This window comes from Camarhynchus parvulus, chromosome 6, assembly GCF_901933205.1.
Source record: "Camarhynchus parvulus chromosome 6, STF_HiC, whole genome shotgun sequence".
NCBI classification, from domain to species: domain Eukaryota; kingdom Metazoa; phylum Chordata; class Aves; order Passeriformes; family Thraupidae; genus Camarhynchus; species Camarhynchus parvulus.
In genome coordinates, this window is record NC_044576.1 from 14,989,378 (window position 1) to 15,015,055 (window position 25,678).

Consider the following 25,678-nt stretch of genomic DNA (forward strand, 5'->3'; position numbering starts at 1 on the left):
GGCCGGTTAAGTTAAAAGATATCTGGTTCCTTTCCCCAATTATGATGTATTCAGCCATTTAATATTGGCTGTTTGTGATTTTTTTAGAAGATTGCACCTCAGACCAGCTGTAGGCTGTTTGGTTAAAGCAGATACAGTTGCACTCCTTTCAGCATGTCAGGAAGAAGAAACCTGATTACAATAAGGGGTTTGTAGCTTTTCTCCACACTCTGGTAAGGTGTTAATTCAGCTGCAATAGAGAACAATGAAATCTAAGTTTTGCTGTAGGATTGTTAGGGTCACACCAGGGTATACCCAGGGTTACTTGGGTGTTCACTTGGGGCTTCAGATGTTCAAATAATCCAAGCAAGCACTGATCTGCATTCATTTACAGAATAAAGAAGTGCAGTCAGTAAATCAACTGATTAGATCATATGCAAGAAACTCCTAAATCATCTTCTGAGAAGTAAATGTAAATTTATTACTAGAAGAGAGTTGGCAAGGTTTTTAGAGACTCCTGCTATATTTAAGGGTGCCTGGACTCATTTATGTAGATAAAACTCTGTAAATAGGCTTGCTATAAACTGAGTAAAAGGATGAAAAAGAGCTGGTTTTCATCTTAGGAGTAGCCACAGTGCCTGGAGGAGCATCACAAAATGCTGAGAAGTGGCTTTTCTCCATAAGCCAATTTTTGTGCACAACTTACAAGTGGCCTCTGTGAAATTCTTAGTACTGTTTCCCTAAGTGGATTGCAACTGTTAATTTGGGGAGCTGTTCAACAAGCTTTCACACTGTGAAATTAATTTCTACCACGTGGTTCAGCACAAGTCCTCTGTTCAAAATAGATCCTGAAGCAGACATTGCAGGTAATTATGCCTTATGCCTGAAACCTCTATTTTTAACTGATGTTGAGCTTTCTTCTGGGTTGTCGCTGCTTGCTCAAGTCAGTTTTGTGAGGCAGCTATTGTGGCAGAGTGTGACAATAACTGGAACTCGTTACATGTCTCTTACAGATCCTTATTAACACTCCAATGTGCAGGGTTGAGGTTTTGGCTAGATGGGTGAGGTTGAGAGAGGCGAGTTCTTTCTAACTAAGTAAAGAAGGCCTGAATATGCCTGTGTATATTTAGTGTAACCTGTACAGAGACTTTTTTTTTAGCTGACTAAAGAGCAAGGAGGAAATAATACAAATACTGAAGTGGTACTGAAATATTTTGCTGTCTTGTTATACCTCCCTTCCAGAAGTGTGAAACTGAATTTTTGTTACTTTGTGCATGTGTGTGTATGTATATACATATATATCTATACTCAGGTTGAAATTTGAGTTCTTTTCTTTAACTGAAATGAGTAATTTATGTGAAGTTTCTACTGTGTTATGTTAGGTAGATATTGATTTAGGACCAGAAATTGGTATCTCCTGGTAGGAATCCAAAGGTATGAAAATACAGAGGGGGAAAAATTATTAAGGTAATTGTAAAGCTTTGACTAAATAAGTATAACCTCACTAGAAAGTACATTTCCCAAGCAGAAGATGAAGTCACATTTAATGAAATATTAAGTTGGTTTTAAGTGTTTTCTCTGTATCTACTAAATCTCTTAAGAAACAGTAAGGGTTTCAGTGAATGGTGCTCAGCTACTACAGTGTGGACCTGCCAAAGTAGTGGATTGCAGTTAGTAACTTCCTAGAGTGATACAGATTTCATTACTTCATTTAATTGTTTATCACTATAGCCAGAGAGTCTAATTTATCATCAAAAGTGGATGTAAATGATTAGAATAATTTCTTCTCTCTAAAGTTCAGGAAAGCTCTGGGAATACTTTTTATTGTGGCGTTTGTCCTTAATAAATAGATATTCTTGAAGTTACACTGCATTCATGGTTATTGTGTGTGATGGTAGCCAAAAGTGCCTCTTGTGACTGCACACCGACTGTTGGCTCCTTTGTGGTGACCCCAGAAGTGTCATCAAGTTGAGAAATAGCTAATATTACTTTCTTTTAACTGAGAATATGAGAATGACAAGCTGCAACTGGGAAGTCTGTGTTCGTATGATACAATTTTTATTTTATGAAGTCTTAGTAAAGTCCAGAATTCTTCAGGTATAAATGCTTGTGTTTAGAAGCCAGAACTTGGCTTGTTTGTTCGACTAGCATCATAAGTTAGTCAGACTTAATAAAAGCAGCCTCCATGTTCTTCCTGCATCCCAAAAAAAAATTCTCTGGAAACTTTACTAAAGTGAGAAATGTAACTGAGTTTTGGCAGTTGAGGACAGGGCAAACCCAGGGACAGGCTGGATGAAGAGTTGCTGTCTCTGGAAGAGGAGGAGTGGGGCTGGCAGTGGGGAAGGCACTATCCATGGCTGTCTTTGGAGTGAGTATTTCCTCTTCAGTCCCCCGTTGGCTCTGGTACATCCAGAGTGTCTGGTGTTTATTGCTGATGAGTTCAGCATTAAGGATTTGTGTTTCTGCCAGGAGCATGGTCCAGAGCCCAAGCTGTTTACTATGGATGCCAGAACTGAAAAATGTGGGAAGAGGGACGAGTATGTGCAGGAGAGGCCTTTTGTGTTTCTCTTCAGAGTTTAACTGAAGAGTCTCTTGTTAAGCCAGGAACAGAATTGTGTTTTTAAGTTACTGGGTTAGCATAATGTGCTTTCATGTTTATTTATTTTAGAAGAACTCTTAACTTCTAGAAGTTAAGAGAGAATTTAATCCCTTGAACATGTAGAGGAAATGGGAAAGATAGAAAAAATTAGTCCTAGCATCTCACACCTGAAAAACCCTACTGCATTGGTACAAGACTGTTTCAGGAACAGTAAAGAATCTGCTTGCATGTGTCTTTGGATATTTCCCCTCCTGTTGTCTCTTTGCTAATCTGCCTGTCTTCTAAAAGGATTATTGTTACAGGAAGTCTTGTCTGTTGCTTGTGCAGAAGATCCTCTTGCATCCCCTTTTTTTTGTGTCTTGTAATTTGTACAGATTGGTCTGTGGGTAGACCTGCATGTTTCCCTATTGTCTGAGGTGCCTGAGTCATCTTTGTGTGTAAATGCATTTCATGGGCTCTCCAGCTCTTTATAAACACAGTATGGTGCATGAACCAAGTACACCACAGACCAAGTTTCCTTCTACAGTCCTGGGATGCTGTCAGGGCTGTGGGAAAGCAGTGTGTACCCTGCAGAGGTACAATCAGGGAAGGAGGCTGGATGAGCAGGCTACACCAGGGAACACAGATCAGCATTACATAGTGCTGGGTGCAGGGAGGGACTCTCAGCTGAATTTGCTCTAATGTTGTAGGATGTGATTTTAGCTGCCTTCTGTCCACAAAGATGAATATGAGGTTGTGGGAAAACTGCAGAAAGTGTGAAAAATGTTGCTTCCCCGCTTGTCTCTGGGATGTTCCCAGAACATATGGTGGTACTATTTTGCTTCTCTGATTGTGGCTTTTTTTTTGCCACTTCAAGGATGTCCCATTTGGCATATTTGTTAAGTTGCAGAATCCTTTACTCCTTCTGAAGTGTTGTAAGGCCGTAACAGTTTCTTGTTTTCAGCAGTTTTTGTGTGAGATGCCTTTATGCATGTATGGCATGAATGCTGGATCCCTTTTGACCCCATAGTCACATTGTTCTCCTTCTCACTTGCATGGAGAATCAAGCTAGCCTTTGTCATGCCTTGAAGGTGGCAAGAACTTACTTGTCTTGCAGTCTTGCAATGCTTTAATATGTGTACTCTCAGAAAAGAGACTGTTGCAGGGCGGATGAGTTGCTTTGCCCACCTTCATGTGTGCACATTGGAACACTTTGTTTTGACACATCACATTCAGAAAACCTCTGCATGAGGTTCTTCCAATGTTCTTGGCTTCTGAGAGCTGGAATGAAAACAAAATTGTAATCTAGCTTTATACTTGCATTAGAGAGTAGAATTAGGAAACCAATTCAAAGATTCTAGTAAGCTTATATGGGGTGCCACATCTTTGTTGGGAGGAGATCCTGTAGTCATTTGCACCAACTCAGCTAATATTGTGTAGTTAATCCATGTCTGTAGGGTCTTGTAGAGAAGGCAGGGTGGAAAATGTGGTTGACATAAAATTTGAACAGTTGCTTAAGTATTGCAAAAGCCTTTTTTGCCTAATGTTGCTGCTTCTAGAGAGACTGAGCGCTCTCTGCAAGTTGGTGTAGGTCTTTGGGAATTTCAACAGTCATGTCAGCATTGTCTTAGGACTTGCCTTTTCTCCAGGCCTCATCTTTGCTGTGCCTAAAACTCCTGTGCCCAGACCCAGAAGGTAGCTGCTTAGGAGAGCCATAGCATGTGTTGGTAAAATAGTTGTCTTGCATGCTGTTTACAGAAGTTGATACAACTGAATACATTCTTCATAAGTAGACAAGAAATGGTTTGTATCTGTTGAAGTTGTAGATGGGGTCTTGCTGTTGACAGTCATGGTTAATGCACCACTTTGCTGTAATAGATGAAGCAGCTCCTTTGTCACTCCCAAGTATGCCTTTGCCAGGCATTTGTTGTAGGCTCTCTGTGTGTGCTTATCATTCTCTCAGTTTCATTGGTAGTGCCAGTTGTTCAAGTTGAGCACAGCACAGCATCTTTATCTTTCAATTAAGAAATTCAGCCTAGTTCCCTGTCTCTTTTGCCATTCTTCCTTTTTTTAACAGTTTTCAGATGCTGCCTTTTGCACTTTCTCAGTCCCTTTCTTTTAGCTATCCAGCTATCCCCAGAGAAACTGTGAGTAACGTAATTAAAAGGCTTCTGTATTATCAGCACCCCCTTTATAAACCATATCTGTTATGTGAATGGCTGCACTTACAGGTGCAGCCTTTATCCTGTTGCAAAGATCAGACAGGTTTCTTTTCCCCCTGTAACTGCTGACACTTCTGGGTGGGGTCACAGTGTGTGAGTGGGGGATTGACAGAGAAGCTCTAAATTACCATTTCAGACTTGGTCTTCTTGAGGTGGTGAAAGTGGTAGTATTTTGCCTGAATAGGTGACCAATAGATAGGATAGATGACCTTCTGCTATCAGGATGAATTTGATGAGTGACTTGTCCTTTTTTCCAGGTCTCTTGCTGCTAGAGAGGAATTAGCAGGATGGTTGTCCTTCTGAAGTTTTATGCATTCTTAAGGGAATTGGGGGAGGGGGGGAGAGAGAGAGGGAGAGAGAAGATAGTCTTGAAACCAAAATGTGATCTACTTCTGCTTTTCTCCACAGCTGCCAAAAGCTTGCTGAACAAGAAGTCAGATGGAGTGAAGGTAAGTTCTTGCTTTGCCATTTCACTGTCTCTCCCACCATCTGAACAGAAGGCAGCCAGTCTCTCTGGTGCCTGTCCCTTTCCACGGTAAAACCACAGCCCTGTGTCTTGTTATGGAGCCCTGGGTGGGATGTTAGTGTTCCTTACATGCATAACTAGCTAAGTGCACTGTTGCAGCAGCAGGAATTCCTTTTCCCCTTTCTGTGATGTATGGAGAACTGGTCAGCAATGGATTAGAAAGACCAAGGACTTGCCCAGTTGTTACACATGCCTCTGACGAGTCTGTTCTGTTCAGTGCTTCTGACTGTGAAAATTGCACAGAGCAATTGTGAGTGCCTGATGATACAGCCAGCAGACCCCGTGGAAGTTTCTTGGTCTACTCACTTGGACAGATGTTGAAGGCTGAGCTGGGAAGAAGGGTGGGGAAGGAGGAGCCTCCAAATGTTCATGTTTGGACAGAACGGAAACTGAGGATTGTGTTAAAAGTTCAGTTTACGTGCCTGAGGTTGAGGCACTCTCCTGTTCCCTTCTGAAAGGAATTTTTTTTCCCCCACTTCAATGTCACTCTTTGTGTTGCATGGTCATCATTTATTTCTGGTGGTCACACAGGCCCTTGCCAGGGCTCTGTTGTTGCAGGCAGCAGCCCTTTATTGTCTGGTACTGGAGGAGAGACAATTATAGGCTAGAGCATGGTCCTCCCCTAACTGTTCTGAAGGATAATTGTCTTCCACATGGAAAAGAAGAGTTGGGTTCATTTGCTTGCATTTTCCTTTGAAGACCAAACCTTTCTCCACAGCTGTTAGGTGGAACAGATCATCTCCTGGTTTAGCACTGTGGGCAGTCTTCATTCTCCCTGTGCTGGGGGCTGACATTCATACTGTAGGACCAGCACGCTTGTTCTCTCCTGCTCTCTGAGCCCTTTTCCATTTTAATGAGGCTTTGTTCCCTGAGGGCTCACAGTACAAGCAGGCTGCTGGAAAAAGAGGTGTTTTTAGAAGAGTTGTGTTTGTTTTCAGGACTCCTCTAATAAAACATGCATTCTTACAGTTCTGCAGTATTCTGCCCTATTGACATCCAGGTTTTGGGGTTTGTTTATTTTTGGATCAAAATGCTCTGTGAAAATGCTGTTCCTGCCCTAGGATTCTTGTCTTTGATATGTGCCTGCAAGAGTGAGCTTTTGGCCATTGCACCAGCCTGCCTCTCGCACAGACATGCATTGAACACCTGCACACTAATACAGCAAGTGTGGTAGAGTTGTTGCATCTGTTGATATTTAAAACATTACAGTAGAATTCCAGTGGAATAAGAATGGATTATCCCTAATGTTGTGAAATGAGGACCAACAGGTGCTTGCTTCAAAATCCCAGCAAGGCGGGGGAGAGGTAATTGAAAAACCAGTAGGCATCAACATGTCTACAAAGTTTTATTACCTATCTAGATAAAAAGTGGCTTTCTTCTTAGGATTCTTGATTTGTAACAAGCTTTCAGGGAGTGTCACATCTTGGGTTAAAATATTCAAAAAATGGACAAAGGATGTACACATAAATCTTGAGGCACAACTTCCTGGTAATGTAGTTACAAGGAGAGCCTGTATGTTAGAGCCTTCCAGCTCCATAGAAAGCTTGTGGTGTTTGGTTCATGGAGTACACAATGTCTTCCTCTGTGAAAAGGATAATTCTGGATTTACTTTTCTTCATCCCTTTGCAGTATGTGTTGCTCCTCAAATGTGTAATTGAATACTTTGATAAGATGGAAGGTATATTAGAGAGCATAGCATTCTCTGTTCATGGTGAATGAGATTGTCCTCAGGAAACTGCTGCTTCTGCAGGACACTGGAGACCTGCAGTGAAGAGTCCATGCAGCTTCCTCCCTCCAAAGGGTTACAGCAGTCTGGCTTTGCAGTGTGAACCTTGGTGCTGTCCATGAGGTGCATTGCTCATGGTCACCCTGGGCTGAGGGCCCCCAGGAGAGGTGTTTAAGCTTCCCATTTTCCCTAAATGGTGTCTACCTTCAGGTATGGATTTTGAGTCCTCATTTCTGTAAGTGTTAAAACTCAGAAATAAATAATGTGTTTCTTATTAAAGCTCCTGTTTGAGTTACTCTTCTGCTCAGTAATACAGACGTTTAAAAGTACAAGTTGTCTTCCCCCAATGCTAAGCTTGGACAAGACAGAGAATACATAATGGGCTGTGTGTGTTAGTAGGACATCCTTAACACTTCTGTTTTAGGATTTCAGTGTCTACATGCTTATCTCTTTCTTTGCCCTACTGTAATGGGCGCTGCATCCCATTTGAAGTGCAGTCTTTTGCTATGTCCATTTGCTTGTTGGAACAGTACTGACCCATTGACTGCTGAGAACAGGCTTTGTGCTGGTCACTGTCTGGTTGGTGGCCTCACCATTGTGACCAGCATACTTGTCACATGTTGCTCCTTATGCAGAGAACACGTAATTTTAGCTCCCCTCACTTTCTCACCCTGTACAGTTCTGACAAACAACTTGTGCCAGTGTCTGGTTGAGGTAAGAGCATCTGGTCTTACTTGTGGCAAACAATGATTTTCTGCCCATTGCAGTAGTGCAGAGCACAAATACCGTGGCTTGAACACCAACCAGATTTTCAGTTTTGTGGTATCCTTTTCACTCCCACTTCCTATATAAATTATTCTACATCCAGTCTAGGTTTAGAACAAGCACTGCATGCTGTACTTCTAACTGGAGTCTGCTGCTGACCACATGCCATCTGGTTAGCCTGTTTCTCATGTTTCCTCCAGATAAGAAGACTGGTTTGTTTGATTGTAGAGTTTTCTGTTTGTCTCTTACAATGTTTTTGGAAATCAACTCTTTATGGAGATTTGAGAGGAAATATATTTCAGTTTCTTCATTGGTTTTATCTGATCCAGGGTGACTATGCACTATAAGAGAGTTGTCACAGATATCCACAAAGAAGATAAGAATTGAAAGAGTATTTCTTCCACAAATAGATTATTAGACTAGTGAAAAACTTAATGGCTTTAAAGACATTGAGAAAAAAGCACCACCAGTTTGTGATAATTTACTTTCTGTTCAAAGTAACTTTCCCTTTTTTTGGCTGGTATTCAGAGCTGACTGTGCTAGAATTCCACATTGTTTGACAAGGATAGTAGGAATTTCTATTACATAGTATTACACAAGCTTGAGTGAGACATATACATCTTTCTCGAGTTTTATTCCCAGTAACTCCATGAAAATGTGTGTTGGTGAATTTCTGATGCAAGGTACAGCATGTACTTGCTGACTTAGCATAAATGAGAGAGGAATGATTTGGTAGTCGTACGAGGTGATAGGAGCATCTAGCGTGAGTTGTGTTGAGCTGATACTAAAAAAAAAAGCACAATTATTGTTTCTCTAGCTCAAATAGGCTCAAATCCTTTGCTGAAGAAAGTTTAGCACTAAAGCAGTGAGGATGCATGCATTTTACTTGGATCAGACCATCTTGGAAGGCAGTGGGAGGCGTTTAAATCAGGAGGGGAGGACAGGAAAGATACTCTTTTTTAAAATTCCAATACTAGTGTGTCCACACTGGGGTTATTTTGATAAATTTCCATAGATATGACTGCCCGCTCCAGCAAATTCCTTTCCAAATTTTATTTGAAGCATTCCTGGTTTTCATTTTGCACTGTTGCTTCTATTTCAAGTACTAATTCTGCTAATTGGTAGATATTTCATCAGCTTGGCACTTGAGAACTTTTCCATTATCTTAAATAATGAATGATTTAAACTGCCTTGAATCTTAAATTCTGCCTGCTCACCAAACCTTTGTAGTGCTGCACTCACTTTCTTCAAGCAGAATTTGGATCCAAGCTGTTGGAGTAGCAGCAGGAAGGCCCAAGTTTTCTCCCCAAGGAATGTGGTTTTCTGCTTTCAAATCCAGAAAGTGAGGCTAGAAGATACTAGTGACGAGTTGCAGACCCCCTGTAATACCACCTATCTTGTGGTCATCTCTGTAGGTCCCAGGTATTTTTTTAAGATTCTAAATTTATGAGCAACATTGTGCATCTACCATTAAAAAATTTACTTTAGATACTTTCAAATCAGATTTATTTGCTTTCTTGTTCCCCTTTATGACTGTTATGTGGAGTTGTCATCTACTGCAAGGTGAGAGGGGTTAAGGAGTGGGCTGGGGTAAACATCTGGATGAAGATTAAGGACCCTTTATGCTGAGTGTCCTTCCTCTAAGCTTGTCAGGGTCTGGGCTCCCTGTAGTGAGTGTTACACTGCTGACTTTTTTTTTGTCTCTGGGTAGCACTTGAAAGAGTCATGTTCCCTTTTTTCCAAAGGGGTATTTTACTTCCTGCTGGTGTGAGAAGTTGTGTGTGTTACCAGTTCTAGCAGGGCCTGTAAGACCCATTTCTATAATCAGAATTTTTTAATGCACTAAGTCTTATTTTCAGTTAAGCATGTAATGGTAATTATTTTTAATTGATCCTTCTCTCATTTCTTTGTCAGTTTCTTTTCTTCTTTCTTGTTTACTTCTGACCACTTGGGTTTGTGACTATGATTTACAAAATTATATCAATAATGTTCTTCAGGCCCACTGTAACACTATGTGGATAGTAAATTGTGGAGCATGCTGTGGGGTGCAGGAGATTTTAACAGCATTCACTTGCAATGCTCTGCCAAGTCAGTTATTTTCTACCTTGTCTTTCTGCCACATGCACTCTGTTTTCTTTCCCAGTAAAAGCTGAATAGCACAGCTGAAAGGAGAACTCGACTGAAAGAGGAAAAATCCATTTGTTTGGTTTAACAAGGTTAATGTTCTAAAATCTGCCCTATGTGTTACATAACTGCAAAGAGGTACCAAATGCCATTTGTTCTGCTGTTTGTAAGAAATATTGCAGTAAGTGTACATTTTATGCCTGATGTGTATCACTTTCCCTGCCCTTTGCCCAGTAAAGAGTATGTGGGGAAGGAAAGATGCTCTGTAAACTGGCATGGCTGCTGGGAAGCAGTTGGTGAAAGCATGCCTTAAACAGAGAAGGCACAGTAGCAAGGTAAAGCAGCCTATAAAATCTGCAAGTGTCAAGTAACATTCACACAGTGACCAACAGGAGTTAATGCTCCTATCTCTGTATCTGGACTTGTTATAATCTTAAAGCCATACTGTTTAAAGTATAACTGATTGTTTTGGTGAAGCTAAACAGGGAGAGCACAAGTTCATCTGAACAGCAGAGTTTTGTGCTGAACTGTGTTATGCAAGACACCTGGGGAGTGCTTTAGATCTGTTTAAGTGCTGACATCCAGTAGCACATTATATCCATCTTTGATACAGTCAGTTTTTTCACTGCATTGTTGTAATGCCTGGAAATACCAATTGAGATCAAGGGTCCAGTGTGCTTAGCTAGTGGTGGCTAAGCAGAAAATCCCTGCCTCTTAGCTTACGATTTAAATAGACAAGCTGACAAAAGGGCAAGAGAGAAGATGGATTGACAAAGATTAAACTATTTGCTCAGCATCACACAAAAAGGCTAAAGCAGAAGTAGAAATAGGACCTCAAATTTGCTGGTTCAAGATGACTCTCACTATGATGATCTGCTTTTAGTTCAACTTTTTTTTCCTACCTTAAGTTCTGAAATGACTATCCTATCCATAGAAATATGAGTTGCTGCAAGCATGATATTTTAACATAAATATTGTCAGTATCAGACTGGGGGAGAACTGCATGTAGAAGATGGAAACACAGAAAGCTGTCATAAAAATAAAATAGCCATGTTAAGTTCCTGGGACTGTGAATGGGACCTTGCTTGGGACCACTCTGCTTATTATAGTATGTTTTAGTATGTGCTGTGGAATGATTTACATTCACTGTTTCTAGTATTGCTGCCGTGCTGAAGAGAAAGTGATTCTTCAGATTGTCTTCTGTCACCTGCTGACTTCTGTTGATTGTTACCTAAAGCAAGACTGTTCTTTAAGTTTCACTGTAGAAAATCTGCTCCTGTTTGAGAGATGAACACCTAAAATTCACACACATAATAAAAATAGAACTATAACAAATATTCATCCCTAGGTTTGTTGTCTGTAGTGCTTTGGGAGAATGTTTGGTCACTCAGGTGTAGGGCAACCCTTCAAGTGATCAGTGAGGTGCTTTACCATAGGCTGTGTCTGCCTTTAACAATTTTTTCATTCCCTGGGACATCTCTGCCCTGCCTAGTAGTTCTTAGAGGGTTCTGTGTTATAGAAGGGAAAGAGAACTCTATAACTAAACTTCTGTTCTCTTACTTACTTTGCTAAGTTGCAGTCACATTACAAGAAGAACAAAAAGCTTTGCTCACTCAGCTAGTCACCTTGGGAAGGTTACAATAGATGGTTCTGATGCAGCTGTTAAGATGTACTGGGAGATTGATCTGGTTTAGTAACTTCCTTGTGTATGATCTGACTTAATAAATTTTGATGCTTTAGCACTTCCTACCAGTGCCTCATGTTGGCATTATCTAACCTGTCTTTTGTTTTTGTAGTACTTTCATGCTCTGGTCATAACACGGACCTCATTCCCTGCCCTTTTCATACTGCCAACCTAGCTTTTGTTCCCTGTGTTATTATAGTAGCCATAGTATAGCATAGAATAATGTAGTATATATAGTATTAATATATTATAATTAATAGATTATTAATACAATAATATAGTATATATAGTATTAATGCGCTTTCTGGGATTTCTACGCTACATCATGCACTGTAATAGACTAACACTGTTTTAAATTTAGCTTGTACTCTAATTAAGTTCTGATCTGCAGAGGGTTCTGTTTCCTCCTGTGTCAGTGTTACTTGTGCCTCTGTGTAGGAGGGTGATTGTTTTCCTATTGAACCTTTTGCTTGTATCTTAACGTTTTCTGTCCGTTTTTTCTTTTGTAACTTACTGGAAGTCTGTATGAATTTCAAATGAGATTATCTTTCTTAGAGACAGGTTTACCTCAATATCCATATAGTTTCTTTTTGTCTGCTGCAATTTACAGGATGCATTAAAAATAAAAACTGCTTTTTCATTGTTGTGAATTTCCACAAATTCCCTGTTGTGATAGTGTACGAGGATTTCTCTGGGTTGATGGCAGTCTAAGCATTGTATTCATGCACTGGTAGTAGATGCTATTTTAGTTCTAGCTTGAGGAAAAGCCTGTGGAGAAGCTAAATTGTCCTGAAAGAAATGAGAGGGAACACAAATTTGTACACCATGTAATGGCAAGCCCTGTGTTGTGCCTCCATGAAATGGAAGATTTGTAAGCCAAATGGTGAACAGATCAGAGTCTGTCTGTTCTGGAATTAAAGATCAGATGAGGCAGAAGCTTTGCTAGTTTGAGTCTGGTCATGCAGTGCCTGTGTGACTGTGTATGGTGTGATAAGGAATGTGGTTCTGGGTATGAGGTGAACATGGGCACTTCTGCTTTCAAACACATGCCAGTGTGTGTGTGTGTGTTTGAGCTCTGCTCTGAGGACAGCAGGGATGAAGGCAATATTCAAGGTAAGAGCTGTGAAGGCTCAGTAAGTGTATAAGTGGGGAGCTACAGCTCCATGGCCTGTTCTCTGTTCACAGGCTACTCCAGGGGGTGCTGTGGTTGTGTGCAGGAGTCCAGAGCTGCAGGGCTGAGCCCACACCATCGTGGGTTTTGACTGACATGAGGTGTGCTGTGCTACCACTCTGTGGGCTGGACTGTAGTAAGCAGCAGATAGCCTAGATAGTACCAAAGGAGGAGGGCAGATGGAAAATATACATGGGGACAGCAAGGGGAAGGCATAGCATTGTAATGGTGAAAGACCTGCCAGGCTTAGCTTGAACTGGATGACACTAAGAGTTTAGTGAAAGAGGAGGGAAATGCATGCTGAACCTCGTTTACTCCAATTTGGTGTGAAGGTGTCTTTGAAGATGACTGAAGATGCCATTGAACAAGAGTAGAGTCCAAGAAAGTTGAGTAGTGTTTGAACCTGTTTGTTCTTCTCCCAGTATCTGAGAGTGCAGTGTTCTGGCTTTTGAGTGCTTCTGTCTTTCTTGTTTGAGCATTACCTCTCCAATCAGGCCCAAATTTCATGTGAGGGAGTCTTTCTCTTCCCCATGCTATGCACACAAGTTCCCTCTTCTTTCTGTAGTCCCTGCGTGTGCCTTTCTGTTGTGGCCTCCTCCCTACCCTCTAATTTGAGTTGCAAAGACACGCTGCGTTCTCCAAATGTGAACACACGGGGTTTCTGCCTACCTCTTCAGTTTGGCTGGGGAAGCTGCCCCATTTTCTGAGGTGGGAGAGCACAGAGAGACACGTCCTTGTATCCCACATCTTGTGCACATATATTGCTCTCTGTTCTCCCCTTATATCAGTGTGAGGGGCACCTACATTCTGACCTCAGTGTTTGAGGAGATGGGGGTCTTCAGCCTTGCCCTTTCCTCTGGTGTGTAGTTGTGTGCTTTAATGGAGACTTTTCTCTCTGTTCCTTTTTTCCGTGTCTGTGCATTTCTGCTGCTGCTTATACCTGCCTCAGGGGAGCATTATTGGCAGGGGGGCCCTTGCTGGCACACTAATGTGTGAATAGTTTCTGTGCTTTTCTTCTCATCTCCTCTCTTCCCTTCTCTTTCCCTCTCTCAATGATGTGTCCAGAAAAGGAAGTCGAGCTCCAGTGTGCATTTGATGGTGAGCACCTCCCGTAAGCTGCCTGCGATTCATGCCTCCGCCATTCTCCATGCCATGCACGCTCGGCTTGTGCTCATCACCCTACATAGCATGTCCGTGCCAGGGGGTGGCCGGGGGGGTCAGTGTGCACCCAGGGGTCCATGTCCTCACAAAAAGGGCTTTGTGATCCTCTGGCCACATACAGCTCCCATTTTGTGCAGAAAATCCAGCTGCTGGCAATTCAGTTTGACTTTGCCTGCTCTGAGTGTGAAACGAAAAAAGACAGAGGTTCTCCTTGGCTCAGCAGAGCAGGTGTGTGCCTTCCTGGACAGGAGGCTTTGTCATTCTGTTGCAGAGGTGCCAAAAAGAGCAACAGGTGCTTTGCCTGGTGTTGGTGCTGTCATCTTTCGTAGAAGTCTTGCAGTGTAGAACAAACTGGGAGTCACTCCAAATGTGGCAGAGACTGATGGGGCTCCACTGTTCAGATGAAATGTGTGGGCACAGCACCACTGGGCAGCTCAGAGCTGCCCGGTCATTTGTTTTTTTAGCATACTTACTGAAAAGGTTTGTTCAGAGCCTTTATGATCCAAAACTTCCTTTTGTTCTGATCTTGTTTGTGTATCCTAGCATGACCAAATACCCAGTAACTGCCCCCCTGTCCTGTTCATTTCCTTTTTCATCCATCAAGGTGTTTGACATTTATAGAATTTGTTAAATAAACAGTCAAATCCACTCTCAAGGGTCCAAAGAGGAAATTGGCCAGTGTCATATTGTCAGAAGTCATACACAGCCCAATGACACGCTTTAACACCAAGATATTAACAGTAACCAAAGGACAAGAATTAGTTATTGTATTATCTCCTATGGACAGAAAAATAGCAGAAAATATTTCTTCCGTTTCAGATAGAGGTGGGAACGTTACAGTACCAAGACAGCAGAATAATTGTTTTTACATTACTATTTGTAATGTACGATATTTCTCCTCTTCCTCCTTCAATGACACCTTAAAACTGTGTAAAAACCCAGAAAAAAAGTAATCCCAAAGTACTGCTTGGAAAATCTGAAGTGAGTGACTGACTTTTCACCAGCCCTGCCTTTATGTGGGGCAGAAGTTCACTTTGCCTTTCTTGCCCTTCTGCCAGCAATTCTTAAATTTGCCCACTGCCAGCAATACTTAAATTCCCTTTGCATATTGTTTTAAAGCAGCTGGGATATGTAAACCACGTAAGCATCAGCCTCTGAAAACATGGAAGCAGTGAAAGTGGCTGAATAACCAGAGACAGCCCATGTATTGGTAGTTCGTTTCTTTTAGTTGGCTACGTGTGTGTGTCCCTACAATATGAGCACTGGTCTGTTTTCCTTCTCTTGCACCCTGTGTGTTGCTCATGCCTGTCTGTCTGTCTGTCTGTTGTCGAGCTCAGGAAATGTTGCCAACTGCTGTGCCAAAACGAATTGTGTTACAGATTTTAAGAAGGACCTAGCACCTTTTTTAGGTGAATGGGCTTCTTTTAACTTGTGTAGTACAGAATTACCAAGGATTGTACCCTGGCCAGTGACTGATGTTGGCTGGCAGCCGGGGGGGAAGGAGGGGTAAGAGCTGGCTGTGCTGCCTGCACCTCTGGGAAGGAAAGGCCGGCTTCTTCCAGGGAAGAGCATGTGGTTAGATGGCCACATGATGTGAGTGTGTGCAGGAAGCTCAATATGTCAGATACCTTCCTTCACCTGAAAAAGAGCTGTGAAAAACATGCAGGCTCAGCTGCCTCCAATTTCATTGGGGCACTATCCTGCCGTAAAATGCTATCCAATTCTGGACTAGCAAACTTGGTTGTCTTCAGCCCACTGGCTGGGGAAGAATATTGTGGGTGAGCTGGGTGCTCAGTGCAGACTGGAGGGTAGGCTGTGTGCTTTGAGTATATGAGGCTTTGCACTTTATAAGGCAACATAACACTCCTAACGGGCTGTTGTCAACTTTTTATTTGGAACAGTGGCTTCATGGATGTTTGTTTAGGTTTTGGTCATTTTGTTGATTTTTTTTCTCATTTGGCCTTAGTTATAAAGCCTTCCAAAACAGTGGAATTATTTTTGTATAGCTTCTTCTGTGCTAATTTTATCTTCTTATCCCAGTGAGCTAAGAAAAATGGGTTACCTTCCTCTCATTGGAAGAGGTTTGGAAGATAGATCTCTGCATCTCTTCAGATGACTATTTCTGAAGAAGTACAAAAGCCTCAGTGCTGTGTGGAGAGGTGGACCATTGTCAGAAGCTTGTGCCACAAAATAGCTTGGGATTAACTTTTTCGGGTTGATCTGTCTCTTTGACATCTACAGCAACCTGTCATCTCTTCTGCCATTAGGCTGGAAAGACATGCATAAAACAAAACTCTTGGAAGGCCAGAGTCTCAGGACAATGCAGGGATGTATAGAAAGAGGCAGCAAACCATAATTTCTGTGGTATTTCTCCTTTCTTAGGTTGGTGTTTGAGTGTAAATGTTTGGGGTTTTTTCCCACAGACTTCTAAAGAGTTCATTTCTGCCTCTCTTTCTTCTACTTCTTCCCCTCTCCATGTGCCCTGTCTTCGTCTTTTGTTTCTCCTCTCTCCCTCTCCAAAATGGATAGTTAAGCCAAGACTCGTTGCTTGTGAAGAAAAGCTGAATTGTTAGTAGGTGTTTGTTAAGTCTCAGTCTTATAAGATCTGTCACTGGTTAACATAATTATACCTTTGGCAGATGTTTTCCAGCTTAGCATTTGACTTCTCCATTCTTTGTGGTGTTTGTGGTGTGGTGATGAGGGCCTGATGTTTTGCAGTATGAGTTTGCACTCTCTGAGTGGGATAGAGAGCCACTGCAACAAAGGCACACTATTGTGAGCTCCCATCAGGTGCCCTGATCTATAAACTGAGGAGTGGGAGCGAGGCTCCTGCAGACTCAGTTTTGACCTTGCTGCTGGCATCTAGCAGCAAAAGAATCGTAGCCTGGTGTGGGGGTCACACATGTGCTGGATTTGTGGGCTAGGAACCCTGTAGTTATGGATAGGTTTGACTTCCTACAGACATAGACTTGGTTCCTGACATGCATGACTCAGTGGGATGATTCTTTTCAGCAAGCTGGTGATGGCCTCACTGTTGTGCTGTATGAATGCAGAAAATGGAGATTTTATTCTTCTGCCACAGCTACAAGAGAATCTGAAGAGGGGATAGATGAAAAGCTGCTGAGCGTCATCCAGAGAACTTCCTACTTGTGGAACTATATGGCTTTTTCTTTATGTCCCAATCCCATTCCTTTCAATATTTTGGTCCTGAAGTCTCTTTGTTCAGGTTATAGCAGGGATACAACATATCATATGTTACTTTTTCTCTACCTTTTCTAGGGCTGACCACACTTTTACTTGGCTCAATAGATTCCCTGGAACTCTCGCCTAGAACTGTTTCTGTACATTTTGGGACGCCTCAGATTTGACTCCCATTTGTGCCCTGTTTGAGACCATGACTACTGTGTGTCTCTCACTTCTGTAGTCTCTTTGTCTCAGGACAGCTGCCATGTCTCATTTTCCTTCACCAGATATTTTTTGTTAGTGGTCATTGCAGGATTCTCTCCACCCCTTTAGGCTGCTGCTTTTTTGCCTTCTGATTTCCTTCCTTATAGCTCTAGCAGTCCATTTACATTTGAATTTGGGTACACCCCTTACAACTTCTGTTGCCTGTGGGGGAAGAATGATGTCCAGAAACTGGGGCAGCACTCCTCCTTCCTCCCTCTTCTTGGTGACTGAGCTTGTGGGGAGGGTCGGGTCTGAGGAGGTGGTTGGGGTTGAAGCAATACTGTCATTTTCTTGCTGCCTCTGCTGCCCAGCATGGGAACTAAAACCATGTTTTTCTGTCTCAGCCACAGAGCAACAACAAAACCAGTATAGTAAGCACTGCAAAAGAAACACCCCCAGTGCAGACGTCCATGGTATCTTCCCCAACCGCTATTTTTTTTTCCTGTTTGGTTTAATTTTGATTCTGTCCTCTCCCCTTCTCCTCCCAAAACCCTTCCCGAGTGCTGCTTGTGCCACTCTGTTTCAGCTTATGTTTTGGCTTCGTTCTGTCTGTGTCCCTGTGCTGCTGTGGGGCCTGATCACAGCCTCACAGGCTTTGGGATGGCGGTGCTGAGCAGAGCTGTGGTTGGATGTGGGGATCGCAGCTTGCCTGGACTTCCCCATGTGCCACCCCTGTATAGTTCTGTGTGTCCTGTTATACTGTTCCTGCTGGCTTTGGGGAGGATGGTTTTGAAGAAGAGAGTGTCAAGCTCCATCCACTCTCCAACACTCTGGAAATGGAGGATGGACTTCAGGACACCAGAGAGGAAAGGGCAGACAAAGGGTTTTTAGAAGAATCCTTTGCTGGCCTATTTGGCCTGCTCAGTTGAGTGGCTGATCTCCTGCAACTCACTGACTTGCTGGGCTGGCACTTCCTGTTTGGCCTGTGTGCAAGCTCTACAGTGCCAGCACAGTGCCAGTGCCAAGTCCATTGAATGGCACAGCTTGGGTGTGTGGCCTGCCTCAGTACCCGTGGAATCAGGCAGCAGAGCAGCGGGTGGCAGAGGCAGATGGGAGAGTGTGCAGCACTGCCCAGCGCTGTCCCTGATGCCCTTGCTGAGCCACCCAGCAAGAACAGCAGTGGGAGGAGATGGTGCAAGATCCTGAAGTCTTGTCCTGGTAATGAAGGGATGAGTGCAGGAGCTAGTTAGCACCCATAGGCCTGGTAGCTGCTCTTTGTTGTCTGTCTCTGGAGAGTTGGATTTGGCATTTTTGGGGCATGGGAGGGTGGGATTTGGTGTTGGGGTTTTTTTGTTGTAGAATGAAGGATTCTTGGGACACTTCATAATTTTCTGCTTTCCTTTCACTAGTTTTTTCATTATGTTTTTGATATGGAGAGAGCCTTTCTAAATTATTAAATATGGTTATTGTTGAAATTGGAGCTCATTTCAGAGGTTTTTAGAAAAATGTGCCTTTTTTCACAGTTCCTTAGCAACTCCTCTCTGAGAGGCATTGAGGTGGTCTGGCTCATACTATTTTTATTATGGAAATTATGAATGTCCCTTTTTTAGGGTAAAATACCGAGCAACCTTTCCAAAAAACTGGGAGACAAAGGCCCCAGCCCAGTACTATCCTTTCTTTCCCCTTTCCTCTTCTGAAGCATTTTCGAGTGAGGATGCTCCTGAGGGGTCATTACCTCATGAATGGCTGCAGAGGGTGCAGACTGGCTGCTTGGTTGCCCCCTGGTGTCTGTGGCAGCCTGGTTCACTGGAAGTGAATTGGGAATTGGGTGCAGCTGCAGGGAAGCTGGGGGCTTTGTCTCCTTGTGACTGTAGCTTTAGTGCAGCCTCTCTCTTAATGAAACCTGTGCAGAAAGTGTGTGCGCACGCACGCGGGCACACGTGTGCTGTTTGGAGTTCGTGGTTTGATTTGACTTTTTTTAATGTCAGTCACCTTTTCTCCACTTGCTGGGGAGTGAAAGTGAATTAGAGAATGCTTTGGAACTAGAGTTTAATGATTCTTCCATCCTTTCCTAGGAGCCTCAAACAACTGTTGTCCATAATGCTACAGATGGCATAAAGGTAAGGGATGGGAGTGTTGTTAGAAAAACCTCTGCTTCTCTCTTGTTCCTGTCTTCATGTGTCTTAATTCAGTTTCTACCTTTCCAATGTCTGGTTTGTAGCATGCTCCTGAATACTGCTGACAATAGACTAGGAGGGTTGTGTTATATGGCTGTGGATCTCTGAAAGAGGCTGAGTAAAAACAACTGTTCAGATAGTAACACATCTTTCCTATTGTGGTGTATAATCACCACTCTTTTTCATATGTGGGATAGAAAAGGAGATACAGGCACTTATACAATTTTTTTTTCTTCTGCAATTGGACACTTTCTCTGAGAAAGCCTAGGAGCCCTTCTTTAGCTTCTTGTGGATATTCTTCTAAACAGAAGCAACTCTCATTAGATTTAATTTGACAGAGTTTGGTAACTTCCACACTTGTAAAAGTTCTGGGTTAAGAGCTCGAACATGCAAAAGCTGAGCAGAGATGCTGTTATGTTATGCTTTGTATTTGGCCTGCTTACATTCAAATCTTCCTTGTATCATCCTCTCCCTTCCATCCCTGCCAATGTTTTTGTGCTTTTCCCCATCTTTCTTCACAAAGAAATCAAACTATTTGCTCACTCCTGACTGCTGATGCCTGGTAATGCTCTGTTCTGCCGTGCAGGGTTCCACAGAGAGCTGTAACACCACAACTGAAGATGAGGATCTGAAAGGTAGGTATTTTGCCTGTAATTTCGAATACAGCTAAGTGTAGGCAAGGGATTCTAGAGATTCAATCATTGCCTTGAACTAGCTTCCCAGATTTCTGTGTCTGACTCAGTTCATAAATTCGCCATGACGCTGTCATTCCTGTCACAGTGGGACCATGCACTGGGGAATCGTCTGACTTGGCCTCTGTGGTATATAAACACTGAGCTAATTTGTTTTTGTCTCAGAGTTGGAATTCTTTTCTTGCGTATATCATAATCTGTTCATCTCCAGTTCATTTCTAGGTGTGGAAAATCCCTACGAGTCCCTTGAGGTTTGAACTCTGCTTGTGTTTTTCTGCTTCCCTGTAGATTACAGAGAGTTGAAACCTCTCTGTTACTACTCAGACTCCCTTTTCACCCCTTTCTGGGAATATCTTCTGTGACATGCAAACACTTCCCTTGTTATTTTTTCTCTTTGGGTCTGTTTTTTTAAGATGAAGATCATTCTGAGCCTGTTGTCCTTGACTGAGATATCAGTAGAGAGAGAGGCTGAGATTTCATATCTTTCAGTGACCATATCATAAATATCCTGTGCTTGTAAACCTCTTAAATGAAGGATCTCCAAGTTCCATATCTGCTCATGTTGTTTGAGCAGCTATCTTTTGCCTAACCTCCCTAACGAAGGATGAGCAGACATCTTCCTGAATAAACAAGTTTGAGATAGTTGAAGGTAGTTTGCATTCTGAGACAAATGTGTTAATAACTTGCATTTTGAGGCAGAGCTATTCTTTCATTCTCCATGTAGTTTATCTGAGTTACAGGGAAAAATCAGTGCTGACCCTGTGATGTAGCAGCAATGTCTGCCTCTGTCAGTGGGGTAATTCCTGATGCTTTTCCTGTGGCTTGTCACAAGCTGCTGGCTCCTCTTCTAAGGAATCACAGGGAGCAGAAACACATGCTAGTGAGTGAATGAGCTCTGCAATACAGATTGTTTGAGATAAGACCTGGCCTCATTATAGGACAGTGTTCTAGCTCCCACCTTTTTGCCAAAGAGTAAGCTGTGGTTTAGGAATCTGGCTTTGAGTGATGGGAACTGGATGGGTTTCATAGTGCAGTTATAAATTTGATTTAACAGCTCTTCTGGATAGCTATCCAGAGCCGGTATTTGTCCAGAACCTTGTCTCCTGTGGCACTTTTTATTCTGGAGAGGTTCCATGGTTGAGCTAGCTGAGCCAATGGGTGTTGTAAGTCAGGAATACAAATGCTACAAGGAAAAGAAGTCTAGGACTGGAACAGAAGGTGTGTAGGAAGAAAGGCAGCTGGTCAGTGTACAGAGTTGTATATGGCTACATTGCTACAGATCAAAACTGTGTTTTGGTTTTTTTGGCAGAGGTTAGAAAATTTTGTTATGATTTAATAGAAGGGAGCATTTGAATGGTGATTGGGAGGGAAAGAGTTTGCACAGTAGTGATTTGTGCTGTGGCCAGCTCTGGTAATTTTAGTTCTCCAGTTTTAAGTGTAGCTGTATTCACCAGTGTTCTTTTTCAATTCTTGCCCTTCCACATTTTAAGATAAGCAAGCACTTGAGCAAAACTAAGTAGACCAAAAGGTTTGGGAGTGTTGAAGTTCTCAGTGTTCTGCATAGCCATGACTCTCAGAAAAGGGAAGTGCTTGTGCAGTTCCTCTGCCAGCTTCTTGTTTTAAATAGACACCAGGATACACAGATCAGCTCTGCTGTGCTGTAGGGGACGTTATCTTTATCCTTCAGTGACAGTTGCCTCGGGGATATGTTGTTTCCACTGTGGTGGGGCTAAAGGCAGTGTGTGTCGTTGTTCTTCCTCCGCCCCCCTGCCCTTGTGTCATTCTAAATTGCACAGCAGGTTCATGTTGTCGAGCTGTCTACTTGGCTTTGCCCTGGAGGATACTCCTGCATGTTTTGTGCCCAGCATTGTGGTTTCTTTAATGTTCTCCTATTTACTTTCTCTTTTTTTATTTACTGAACTTGCGTGTTTTGTTTGTGTTTGTGTTTTAATTCCCTGCCATGCTAGCTCCCCCTCTCTCCACCGGGGACGGCAGCTCAGTGCTTGAAGGACGGAGGCACAGTGAGAGCAAAACACAGACTGAGTCCATGCAGTCCCAGCTTTCTCTCTGTTTCTCAGCCAGTAAGTCCAGGGGTGCAGTGCTTCACAGCATCTTTTTCTCACCCCTTCCTCCACCCTTCCCATTTCTCCTTACCTAAGATTTTTCCTTTCCTCAACTTCCTTCCAATGTGTTGATTTTGCATTTCCAGTGTTCCAGAATACAAAGAAATCATCTCCCTTCCTGCAAAATACCCTCCTTTGCACACTGAAATTTTCCAAACATTTCATTCCCTTTCTGGAAAAAAAAACAAAAAAACAAACAAACCAAAAACCAGAACCTCATCCTAGCTAATTTCATTCTCTTGCTTTCATCTGGGTGAGATGTGGAGTTCTGTGCAGAGGCATTGCCTTTTGGGGTTTCCTTGGGCAAGTCACTGCATCTCTTAGCTTTTCTTGTGGTAAATGGGGTCAGTGGTGCAGGTCTGCTTATGTACTTATGGAGGGAATGCATGAGACTGAATTCAGTCTCACTGGTCAGAACTTCTGAGGACTTCTGACATGGATGATGCTCAGAAGTACCAAAGGAACAAAAACCATTTTTTCAGACTACTTTAAGGTGCTTTGAAAGGGAGGCTGTGGCTCCTGAAAGACCCCAAAGCATTTTTTAATCCATTATCAGGTGCTTTGAGTGAAAAGTCTGGGATAATTTTGGCTCTGAAGAGCATTTGTCTGTCATGAGCTTTATCTGGTGTGTTTGTCTTCAGCTCAGTTAGCTGGTACTATGGTTAGTCTATGAGTTATGGTAAATTCTGCTTGATATCTCCTGAACTTGCTAGCTCTGTAGAGGAGCCTGTGGCTGAAAAACTCTGAAAAATGCATATGAAAAAAGCTATTAGGTTGGAGAAAATCTAGGTGGAACTCACAGCCTTTCTCCTACACACATACTGTACTAGCTGCCTGACTTTAAAGCAATAGTAGAAGGATCTTTAGCATGAGCTGGGAACATCTGGAATATTTGATTCTGTTCAGGTCACTCTAGGAAGGAAGAACCAGATGTGTCCTCTTCTGTCTGTTCCTGTGGTATTTCCCTGGTTTTCTACACACAGTACCAGTATCTCATATGATGCAGCAGTTGGAGTGTCTCTGTTAGTAGCTCAAAGTATGAAGTAGCTCAAAGGATGTCAGACCGCTGGTTTGTAAGGTGCAATAGGAAAGGTGTTTTGCCTAGCTAGAATGGAAGGGAAATGATCTCTTCTGAAGTCCTTTTTGCTGTGAGCTGTCCATCACTGCTCTCTTATTAATTCCTTCCTCTTGCTGATAGCAAGGCCCTGCTTGGTACACTGAGGAGTGCTGAATCACCTCTCTGCCAAGTGGGTCAGTGTTCTCCCACTTCACTTCCCTCCAAGCTGAGATGTGCAGTGATTTGGATATCCCTGCTTTCTTTAACCCCATCTTGTACTTGCCCTTGTGCTGCTGTCACTACTCCGACCACTGTTTTAGGTCGCCCTCAAACTTCTCCAGCACTGGTGCAATTCCTGCTGTGCTTTTTGCACCAGTGCCGGGTGGCCCCTGCCAAGCAGTGTGTGGCCCAAGTGATGTGACAGAGGCAGGAGAGCAGGTAGAAGTTACTGGGATGCGGATGTATCTGTGTGCTGACCGGGGCTGGGGCTGTGTGTGTCTGTACTTCTTTGTTGGTTTTTATTTTACTTTCTAATTTTTGTCTGTTTATTATTTTAACGCTTACATTTGTTTTGCAGCTACACAGTCTTGTGAAGAGAAGCTCCATGCCTGGGACAGCCCAGGGCAGACATTGGAGTTAGAGCGTGCTCGGTCGGAGCCTTTGCTAACTCCAGTAGTTCCCTTTGTACTTAACCGAGCACCGTGTAAGTTAGCAGCTGGGTAGCAGTAGTGGAGTAGTGCAACTCACACTAGTTACCCTAGATGTAAAGTTCCCTCCTCTCTCTCCCTGTCCCTCACCCCGTCCGTCCGGGCCGGGCCGGGCCGGGCCGGGCCGGGCCGGGCGGGTGCTCCGAGCTGGTCCCGGCGGGGGCGCGGGTGCGGGGAGCGGCGGCGGCCGCTGGGGGGCGCCACGCGCAGGGGCGGTGAGCGGGGCCGCCCTCAGCCCGGCCCGCCCGCGGCCGCCGCCCCGGCCCGGCCCGGCCCGCGGGGCGCACAGAGCCCTGCCCAGCCCTGCCCCGGCCGTGAACGGTGGCGCGGGGCTCCACGGCCGGCGGGGTAGCTGCTGTGGCGGGGCTGCCTCCTGGGCTCGCACAAAGCAGGGTGGAGCAGCCGCGGGCCACGCTCGATGGCTGTGCTGGTGCATGTCGCCTCCCGCTTGTGCCTCTGCCGTGCCAGTTTGGAGGACCCGCGGATTCATCGGGAGCGGCAGGCGCCAATGCCGCCCCCTGGACATCCCGAGGCTCTCTGTCCTTCGGACAGAGCGGTCACCTCCCGTGTGCCGGTTCTAGCTCGAGACATGTAGTGAGGGCCAGGAGATGAGCACAGTCTGATGGGATGGGCTAGTGTTGAAGGACAAGCCCGAGGCACTGCATCAAGGCGCCTCGGAAGGGAATGCAGATTTCCTTAAGATGAGCCAGCAGACCGTAACTCTGGACTGCAGACTCCCTCACTCATCCCAAATGCAGCCTTTCCCGTGCACTCCATCTTCTGGACATTGGTGGTGCATGGTTTGGAGGTCCAACAAGTAGCCCTTCTTCATGTGAAAGTAATCCCAGACGGCTTGCTTGTAAGGACATTTTTAACAACGGACATAGCCCACTGTATCATTTTGACCCAATCCCTGTGTACATCTTTTCACATGTGGAAGTGTATACAGCCTGCATAGAAAAACCAGCCACCTTATTGTTATGAGTCAGATGTCACCTATCTGAGGGATTTCTGAGGCTGGCTCTGTAGTCAAATTCTCTCAAGTGATTTCCAGAGTGGGTACAGACATCTTTCATAGCCAGTGAGATTATTATCTTGTTGCTCTTTGGGTGCACTTACCAATGGTGGGATGAGGTGCATGGCCAAGGGGGAGAGCAGTTCAGAGTAGCATCTTCTGGCATTTAGAATGGAATCCAGTTTCCCTGACTTGAACATCTAAGGGTAGTAGGTCAGTAGGTCCTGATTTAAACACCATCCCCCTAATGGTAGGCATCTAAGATGCCTATATGAGACTTCCCAGAAGTCCCAGCACAATTTGCTTCAGGGCCCAAAGGGAGAGCAGTCAGGGGACTGGCTCCATTTCAGACACATATATTTTAGATGCTGAAGGGCACAAGAATGGCACTTCTAGTGGTAGGAATTGTATATTATCTGATAACATTGGAAAGAATGCTAGAGAACCTCTTAAATGACTGTATAATGTGCAGACGATTGCAGAAGGTCTACCTACAGGTGTGGAGAAGGCTGAAGAGATGTGAGGTTGTGCATATAGGCTCAGGCATAGGTATGGTGCACACAGTAGTCATAGACTATAATTGT

At 43.6% G+C, this 25,678-nt stretch overlaps 1 protein-coding gene across 9 annotated transcripts in view; it reads left to right on the plus strand.

Moving 5' to 3' along the window:
- Window positions 1–25,678, plus strand: part of CAMK2G (calcium/calmodulin dependent protein kinase II gamma) — a 117,873-nt gene that overhangs the window by 84,099 nt on the left and 8,096 nt on the right. Inside the window, exons 13-18 of one of the 9 annotated variants that reach the window (XM_030950648.1) lie at window positions 5,188–5,228; window positions 13,841–13,873; window positions 19,399–19,443; window positions 20,087–20,135; window positions 22,160–22,273; window positions 23,950–24,075. In XM_030950648.1, the coding sequence (XP_030806508.1) occupies window positions 5,188–5,228; window positions 13,841–13,873; window positions 19,399–19,443; window positions 20,087–20,135; window positions 22,160–22,273; window positions 23,950–24,075 (408 nt within the window). Of the gene's footprint in view, window positions 1–5,187; window positions 5,229–13,840; window positions 13,874–17,727; window positions 17,797–19,398; window positions 19,444–20,086; window positions 20,136–22,159; window positions 22,274–23,949; window positions 24,076–25,678 lie in introns of all 9 variants that reach the window. The other 8 variants (XM_030950647.1, XM_030950651.1, XM_030950650.1 and 5 more) reach the window with 8 other exon arrangements.